This window comes from Toxorhynchites rutilus, chromosome 2 (genome assembly GCF_029784135.1).
Source record: "Toxorhynchites rutilus septentrionalis strain SRP chromosome 2, ASM2978413v1, whole genome shotgun sequence".
Lineage (NCBI taxonomy): Eukaryota > Metazoa > Arthropoda > Insecta > Diptera > Culicidae > Toxorhynchites > Toxorhynchites rutilus.
The window spans coordinates 180,324,087-180,333,669 of NC_073745.1; the positions used below are offsets into that span (position 1 = coordinate 180,324,087).

Sequence of the window (9,583 nt, forward strand, 5' to 3'; positions counted from 1 at the left end):
TGTGTTGCAGCTATGTCTAGAAGTACTAGCTTGGAGTGATTCTTGGTTCCCGGTCGATGTTTGGGTCTTTTGGTCGTTGTGTAGCAGTTCGTGATGTCGGTATGTGCACCCATCTTTGCCGCATGGTTTGGCTTTGCAATTTCCTTTGTGTTGGCGAAGGCACGTGCGGCAAAGTCCAAACTCCCTGACTATCGCCCATCTGGAATCTCTGGAGAACTCTAGAAAGCGCTTGCACTTGTCCGGAGATTTGCAGTTTCCTTTGCACACTCGACAAGTCTCCTTATTTGGTGCTGATGTGGAAAGTACTACCGTTTTCGGGGACGTATGAGAACTCATGTCATGTGGAGTCTCAGAGTGCGTATTGAGATAACTGTCTCCTTTCTTGTTCCGCCGAGTATCGTTGCGGCTGGGTTTTGTTTCCAACGATACAGTGGGAAACGTTACGGAGCTTGCTGCTTCTGCAAGGGTAAACACCCATTCACTGAAGGTCACCAGGTTGACCGTGAGAAACGTCTTCCGATGTTGAGCCCAGTTAAGCTTGAGCGATGCTGGTAGTTTACTGACTAATTGATGTAACAAAGCAACGTTGTACATATATTCCTCCAAACCACATGATTCGACTGTCGCACAAAAGTTCTGCACGCTCACTGCGAAATCTACTAGGGTTTCCAGTCGGTCCTCACGAATCGCCGGTAACGAACTTATCTTCCCAATCAGCGAGTGAACGATGACTTCTGGTTGACCGTACAACATTCTCAGTGTATCCATAACTCCTTGAACGTTTCCGGGATGCATTAGTCTGCATTTAACAGCCTCATATGCTTTCCCCTTCAAACTTCTTTGCAGCCGAACTAGATTCTCTTCTTCCGTGAATCCACACATAGCTGTCGTGCTATTAAACATGGATAAGAAGATCGGCCATTCTTCCGGATTGCCGGAAAATGTAGGCAAGTCCTTCGAAACTGCCTGCCGTGCTGCAATCTGAGAGCGTGATAACTGAAACTGGTTGTAGTCTTCTTCAACAATCATAGAGTTCTCTGGCAATCTCTGAACGTTTGTAGCATTTGGAGTGCCAATAGTAGGCCCACTGGGGTGAGCCATCTCGGGTTGAACTCGCGTCGACTGAGGTAGAGTATTTGGACTAAACTGACCTGACTGTCTACGCACTGAATCTCGGTTATGGTTATCTGATTCAAGATTCTCCTGAAGGATGTTAGATTGTAACGCAAGAATTTGTCTGGAAGGCTTTTGACTTTCAGATTGAATAGTGTTTGTTAATGGTTGTTCACGCAAGCGTTTTTCTAGTAGTAACTGTCGTTCCCATAGTTGGTTGATGCGGTCTTCGTCCTGTTGTAACCGTTGCCTTCGTTCATGCAGAAGTTTTTCTTGATACAGTTGTTCTTCACGTTGCAGCTGTTGATGTCGTCGGAATTCTTCTTCATTCTGCAACTGTTTTTGCCGTTGCTGCTGGAGCTGCTCTTGTTGCAGTTGTTGCTGTCGTTGCTGCTGTTCTAATAGAACTTCTTGCTGCTGAATCGGTTTCTGCTGCGTTTGTTCTTTTAGATTGTCCACTTGTTGAGCTTGCTGCTGAGTAGCAGGATCAGATGAACGTTTATCGGTTTCCAATTGTGCCTGACTGGAAGACTCAACCCATTCCTCTACTCGACTTCTTGAAACGATAGAACCGGAACACCGACTCGACCCTTTTTCTTCAGCCAAGTTTTCCAGAATTTTATATTTTTTATCTAGAAACTCCTTGTGCTTTTCTGCCTTCGCCAGAGTAGCCACTCGTTGGCGTTCTTCTTCTTCAAGCTGTTGCTTCTCCTCGAAATTCCTTTCTTCCTGCAACTTCAAGAGTTCTAATTTAGCACGATTACGGGCGGATCTCTTCGACGATGAACATGACAATTCCGAAAAGGCCCTTTCTAGCTCGATTGTAGGAACTCCTTCAACTGACGGTGTGAAAACTATTTCTTTCTGTTGTTCATTGCGTAAACTCGATTGATGAATTTCTTTCGGCTTCTTCAACAGCACTGAATCGGACTGTTTCGACGACGACATTGGTTCTGACTTCTTTTTAGGTGGACATGTCTCTGTAGGTGGACAACTTTCCATCGGCTTGGAGGACTTTGATGGCTCAGAGTGAATCGATGCTTTGTCATGCGATGAACAAGTAGGTACTGCTGTTGTGGCTTTCTGAACAGAAGACGTACGTTTGGATTTTGCCTCCTTCTTGGCATCCTTCGATGTTGGTTGTATGTTTGAAGTTGACGTAGTTCGCTGGAACCCTTTTGCGGTCATGCAGTTGGTACATCTCCAGCTCTGGTTGGCAACTTCATCTGTTACTCCCACACAATCGTAATGATGCCATCCGTTGCATTGATCACATTGCACCATTTCTTCGGTATCAGGACCTCCACAAGACTTACATGCGTATCCATCGGCTGTTTTCTCCATTTCATCCGTCACTACCATCTTATCGCTACCATCATTCTTCGAATATGCGCCCTTGCTACCATCGGACTTAGAACCACGGTTTGACATGCTCACGAATCAATTAATTTCGTTTTTAAACGAAAATTATATAATGTTGGATTTATTCCAACGGGATTCCAAAATTATAATTCTCCGCAGCGGAAATGAATTAAATACACTTGATCCGTTTAGTCAAATGGAGAATATAATTTTCCTGTTGAATTACAGAGTTATGTTGGTATTAATGATATATATAATAATAGTAATATAATATAATAATGAAGCACAAAAATAGTGATTGTTGCAACATTGGTGATAATAACAGTATATAATTCATATTTACAATAATAATGATATTTCATTCATGGTAATAATAATTTCATGATGATAATTCATTCATTGTCCTCTGGGTAATTGTTTTTCTCTCTATGGACTTAATCCATTCATTCGATCAAATCATTCATTAAACTGGCCGTTTCTCATTCGATTTACTTCCTATGCGTTGTTTGTTTCTCAATGATAATTATGTTACTCACGTTTAATTCCCCTTCGATATTTCTCGTGTTCAGTTCTAGGGCACTATGATTTTAGTGATTTTAGTCCTAAACAAAAAAATGTAATTTAGTTTAGATATGTATGTTTATAATTACTCCACGTTATTTTCTCACCGGTTCTCCTTAAATTTGGGCTTAAAAGTAATTCCTGTTTAACCTTAGAACACAGATTCGCGACCATTTACTGCGTAAACTGATAGGTCGAATTTCACTGTGTCTACGTATAGAAATTGATTCGCAGCTGAACAAGGAATAAGGTTAAAAAACATGCGCCTAAAAGCAATTATATATTGCTGTGAAATTTCTCGCTATTTACCTCTTATATCGCGAAAGATAACTGGCCACAAACTTTGGTGGAATGCAACCACTCACACGCGAATGCTCACAACTTGATTAAATCGAGTATTAAACAGTTTGGATCGTTCTTATTATCTTATAATGGAAACCGTACAAAATGTGGGAGCTTATCTAGTCTTATGTTTATGTTCTGTCTTTTTTTTTTACTCACCAGCAGTGACAGAACGACTAACCTGTTACTTCGATGCTGTCGGCTGTCAAGATCGGTTCAGGTGAAAGGTGGGCGCGCTGGCCTAATGGGTAGGCCAACACGTATCTCGTAAAAAAACCGCGTTAATTGGAAAATCCGCGTAAAAAAACCTGGGTGTACGCTGCATATTCAAATTGCATCGGAGATAGACAATCATCGCCCACATTGCAAAAATCGATTCGTCGAGCTTGCAGTAATAGATCAACCTGGAACCAGTGAAAGAATACAAGAATTCGCGAAAACTGAATGTACGATTGGAAAAAGTCACAAATGGGTCCAAAACACCCATAAATTCACACAAGATCTCCACCGACAAACAAATCATAAAAGTCAGTTTGCTTCTAATTTTGGATTTTGTTTTAGAAATCATCGAAATAATTCTTTAGGACAACTATATCGAAATTATCAAAAGTAAAAAATGTTTGAATGGGCCGATGCCGCTAGAAGCCATGATGTGGGCTGACCTGGTACATCTTTTATTATTTCCTACGTGATCAGTGTTCAAATTTTTACCCCCATATATTCCTGTTAGACGCAGTCCTATGTCAAAAATCAAATCGGGAATAAAACGCACAAATGTACTCACTAACAAAGGTTCACGTCAAGTTTGAACACTTTTCTCATAAATGAATGACAACAACTTGCTTGATTGAAATTGTCAGTTTGGAATTTTCTTGATGAGAATGCGTAAAAAGAATAAGAAGAAAACAAACTATCTGTCATTCAGCTGGCTCCTCTCTCTCAGCTAAAGTCTAATGGGCACCTTACACGATCAACCGGATTGACAATAAGTGTCTTCAATATCGTGACAGCTAGGCTTTCAACATCTGATCTAACCTCAATCAATATTTTTCCACCTTACACGGTCAGTATCGCCCTCAACTCGAGACAACGAAAATATCCGCGATGGCTAGTGGCGACATTCGAGTTTGGGATCCAAACTATTCTCTATCAGATTAGAAGGCTAAAAGGCAATTTTCAATTGGTAAAATTTGAATGAAAATATCTACTTGGTATTATTTAATAAGTTGAAGCGCGTAGTCCTAACCTTAACTTAACCTACTTCCTCTGAATTTTCAGATATTCCTACTAAACAGTATTATTATAATATAACGTCAATTTCAGACATAATTTTTGTATGGGATTTTCTCACCACTTGCAGAAAAAAAAGTGATTTGCATTCACATAGAATACTAATTTGATTCGTAAAAGTTAATTTTCATTCATAATTTACACTTTAGAATTCGGTTTTTCTTCTCAAAAATACATCATAATACTCGTTTCACAAATACAGACTGTTCCTTTCAGTTTCAGAGATGCCAGATTATTTTAGTTTGCCAAAATATATGCAAGTTATTTTATCTGCAAGCAAATGTTTTTATTCCATAAATGAGACTATGACAGTAGAACCCCGATTATCCGCGAGCGGGTGATCCGCCCTGCGGATTATTCGTGACTGCGAGTTCCATAGTAAATCAATAGGCCTTTCCGGAATTTGTTAGTGAGTGGTAGGCCCATGCTCTTTTGTTGTGGTCATGGCTTTTACATTATTTAGCCACTGGTGTACACGACCTTATAGATGGATAGTTGATTGATTTTTGTATTGATAGAACATAGTTTTTATGTTGAAACATCTCTTTTCGTGTTTGCATTTTTTTGTCCTTTAATGGGTCATCGCGATATTCGTTAATCGCGGTGAGTTTGCCCGACTATTCCGCGGATAATCGGGATTCTACTGTAGCTTGAATTAACACATGATGTTTTTTCATCTGTGATTTCCCCAGATCTTCTCATTCTCCAAATTTTATAGCGGAGTGTGAAGAAACACACAACCCGCTCACTAGCGCAAAGAATGACCGAGTTCAACGTTAAAAAATTCCTAAAACGTTGTTAAGTTTCATCCACTCTCTCGCCATCACATTGTCAGTTTACTTTGAAGTTTTGATTTGTATCGTGAAAAGTACCGTATTTTGCTATTCAAAGTATCGGTTTTCCAAACCAAAAGCTTCCATTTATGATTCCTACAATTTCAGTAGTTTATAAATTTTAATTGCAATCGCAAAAAAGACTAACAAAAATTAAATGTGCGCTTGCATATCTGGCAACTCAGTCTGGAAGTCCGTGAGGTAAAACGTCAACATCATGCATCTATATGAAATGTCACGATATTGATGCTCGAAAATCAGAAAATCCGGATTTCTGCGTCGTCGGCCATGTTCAGCTGTCATTATGCTCTCAAATGTCATCATATTGTCAATAAAGTTGACCGTGTAAGGTCCGCTTTACACGATCAAACTGATTGACAATAAGTGTCTTCAATATCGTGACAGCTAGGCTTTCGACATCCGATCTAACCTCAATCAATATTTTGCCACCTTACACGGTCAATATCGCCCTCAACCCGAGACAACGAAAATATCCGCGATGGCTAGTGGTGACATTCGAGTTTGGGATCCAAACTATTCTCCATCAGATTAGAAGGCTAAATTGCAATTTTCAATTGGTAAAATTTGAATGAAAATATCTACTTGGTATTATTTAATTAGTTGAAGCACGTAGTCCTAACACTAACTTAACCTATTTTCTATGAATTTTCAGATATTCCTACTAAAATTTATTATTATTATATAACGTCAGTTTCAGATACAATTTTTGTATGGGATTTTCTCACCACTTGCAGAAAAAAAGTGATTTGCATTCACATAGAATACTAATTTGATTTGGAAAAGTTAATTTTCATTCATAATTTACACTTTAAAACTCGTTTTTCCTTCTCAAAAACACATCATAATACTCGCTTCACAAATACATACTGATCCTTTCAGTTTCAGGGATGCCAAATTATTTTAGATTGTGAAAATATATGCAAATTATATTATCTGCAAGCAAATGTTTTTATTCGATAAATAAGACTATGACAGTAGAACCCCGATTATCTGTATCTGTATCTGTACCCCGATTATCTGTATCTGTATCTATTTCTGTATTGATAAAACATTGTTTCTATGTTTAAAAATCATCCCGACTATTCACGGATAATCGGGATTCTACTGTAACTTGAATTAACACGAGATGTTTTTTCACCTGTGATTTTCCCAGATCTTCTCATTCTCCAAATTTTATAGCAGAGTGTGAAGAAACACACAACTTAGACTAAAGTGGCTGCCCCGCTCGCTAGCGCAAAGAATGACCGAGTTCAATGTTAAAAACATTCCTAAGACGTTGTTAATTTTCATTCACTCTCTCACCATCACATTGTCAGTTACTTTGAGGTTTTGATTTGTATCGCGAAAAGTACTGTATTTTGCTATTTTAGGTACAGTAATTTACATTTGATGCGACATTTTTCTAATTGGACAGACCTGTATGCGACACGTTTAGTTAGACATTTTTGTAAACATCGAGTTCGGGCCCAAATTATGGCCCCACATTGACATTCGCCGCCAGACGTCGACGCTGTACCACTCTCATCTTCAATGTCCAATTACAGGTCAAATCGCCTCCAATGCGACACTGAGTGGTTCTCCGGCATGTCGCATTAAATGTAAATTACTATATCAGTTTTCCAAACCAAAAGCTTTCATTTATGATTCCTACAATTTCAGAAGTTTATAAATTTTAATTGCAATCGCAAAAAAGACTAACAAACATTAAATGTCCGCTTCCAAATCTGGCAACTCAGTCTGGAAGTCCGTGAGGTAAAACGTCAACATCATGCATCCATATGAAATGTCACGATATTGATGCCCGAAAATCAGAAAATCCGGATTTCTGCATTGTCGGCCATGTTCAGCTGTCATTATGCTCTCAAATGTCATCATATTGTCAATAAATTTGACCGTGTAAGGTCCGCTTAAAGATTTGGTAGCTGCTTTTACTAAACTATTTCTCCAGTGCTATCAATTGAAAAAATATCTGGCACCTCTGGTTCCTTGTTGTGACAGTTTATTACATCAGTAAAATGGCCGCGCAATAAGTTAAAATAAATCAATTTTCTGATCGTGATTGTGAGTAATATGAGAATTTCGTCGATATATACACAGTTGTTGAGTTTCATCATGATATCTGAATTGCTTCTGAATTGTCAATATTGAAATCGATTTGTGAGCAAGCTGTACGATAGAAAGTGTTGTTAGAATGAAGGCCAAATTAACTATGAGGAAGATTATTCATGTCTTGCTGCAAGTATAAGCATTTATTGCAATAAAATGTTGACTGAACAATTATGTGCGTTCGCCATATTAATGGATTTATGCTGTATAACTGAATGCTGTATGAATTGATGAGAATATCGATGGAAGTAAAAATGATGTCACATCTTTGTTCGGATGCAAAAAGTAGAACCGATGCAATGGATTCCATCCAGAGTGAAAGGTCGACGAACACGATTAAAAATCATAATACCGCGAGTGGAACGCTAGATAAAACATACGGCACAATGAGATTCAATTTCGTTAGTACTATTCTGCATAAGCTGACCAACATTTTGATACCAGCGGAAATGCAAAACAATACACTAGCTAAAACGAATCAACCTCTATTTATCCCGGATGTTTTTGTTGATAAGAATATCTGTACGCCTATATTCGAATCGGTACATGGGAGGGCCACACTTTTAGTTCCCGAATATAGAGACTCTATGCAATATCAAATGAGTCCTTCGATCGACAATTCTTACGTTTGGTACTCCACAAAGGAGTCCAACGAGACCGAAAAAAACGATTCTGTTTGTACGACAAAATCAGGAAAGAAAAAGATGATTACAAATCAAGGTCCATCTAGAATCGCAAACAATGCACATGGGTACAGCAAATCATATTGCAAGAATCGAAAGGAAAAACACCGCCACGACGTATTGTTGGATATCATGGATGACTTCCGAGTAATTCTCGATGAAGAAGAAACTGATTCAGAACCTGAAAAATGCGATTCTCTATCCAATATTGATGCAGAACGATTAACCAAGCCCATGAATTGTGAATCGTTAGCGAATTCCAAATTGCCGGACAAAACATTGGCTGTGAATAACTCACACAACAGTCGGAGTAATAGTGAATTTCACGATGGTTCTTCTGTCTGTGATAGCGAGGATAGTTTTGTAATATTCTGCGATGATCCACAAACGACTCCATCCGTTAGTCCCAAAATAAACAAAAATATTTGCAACGTTATCAACATGTTTTTGAAGGCGCCCATCTCATTTCCACGGAAGCAACAGCGACATTTATCGGAATGTAGTGATGATAGTATCGTATTTTGTTACGATAGCGACTATGATGAGGCGTACGATCAGTTGGGCACAGATTCCGAATCTATTGATATGGAAAAGCACGAATGTGACAATGACAGCTGCTGCGATGAAATGTTCAACGAATCACCTGAACAACCTGACTCTGGTTTCGAGGAGAAGAAGGTAATGACAAAAGTGGATTTTCGTGTATTTGTTCAATAACTGTAGATATCGGCTATGTTGATATATAACTTGCGAAAATTCATTTTGTACAGGTACGATTCAACAGCAACGTAGATATACATGTAATGCGGACGTGGGATTTCGCTTATCGACAAGCGCGGAAGGGCGAGTGGGAGATGGCCGCCAGAGATCGTGAGCGGTTCAAGAAGAGAATTGATGAGGTGGATAAAGCTTTAGGACCGATATTACAACCAGATGTACGTGAAAGAATATATTGTGACAGGTTTAGCAGTTAATCGAAAAAAATTAGAGTGGTAAAATAGATAAATATAACCGGGGCTAGATCATTGTACGTTTTTATTGTTTCTTAAAACACCTCTATGATGTTTCTTGAAAGGGTTTCATCTTAGCCGAATATTTAATTTGTTTTGCAATATATGCCATAAGTTGGTGAATTATTGGATACTACATCAAACAAAATAAACTAATTAGGTTCAACTGTTCTGTAAATATGTTATTTTGTAAAGCGTTTCCTCAAATTATACAGCTGTATATACGAAGAATATAATATATTAGTGCTACTTATAACACAAA

The 9,583-nt window shown here is 38.5% G+C and overlaps 1 protein-coding gene and 1 long non-coding RNA gene across 2 annotated transcripts; one reads left to right on the forward strand and one right to left on the reverse strand.

The window, feature by feature from the left end:
* Nucleotides 1–2,906: 2,906 nt before the first annotated feature.
* LOC129764975 (uncharacterized) lies at nt 2,907–3,493 on the reverse strand. The gene is made up of 3 exons (XR_008741311.1): nt 3,346–3,493; nt 3,144–3,270; nt 2,907–3,077 (listed from the first exon to the last, which is right to left on the reverse strand). It is a non-coding gene; the product is annotated as an uncharacterized LOC129764975 (long non-coding RNA).
* A 4,000-nt stretch (nt 3,494–7,493) lies between these two features.
* LOC129770651 (uncharacterized) lies at nt 7,494–9,583 on the forward strand. Its single transcript, XM_055773606.1, has 2 exons — nt 7,494–8,989; nt 9,082–9,583. The coding sequence occupies exons 1-2, from the start codon at nt 7,844–7,846 to the stop codon at nt 9,283–9,285; spliced, it is 1,350 nt and encodes a 449-aa protein (XP_055629581.1). The 5' UTR covers nt 7,494–7,843; the 3' UTR covers nt 9,286–9,583.

What these genes read in the sequence shown, in the direction of transcription:
- LOC129770651 (XM_055773606.1), top strand. Translation starts at nt 7,844, where the DNA reads ATGCTGTATGAATTGATGAGAATATCGATGGAAGTAAAAATGATGTCA. An exon ending in CTGGTTTCGAGGAGAAGAAG is followed by an intron (nt 8,990 to 9,081) that starts GTAATGACAAAA and finishes CATTTTGTACAG; the next exon opens with GTACGATTCAACAGCAACGT.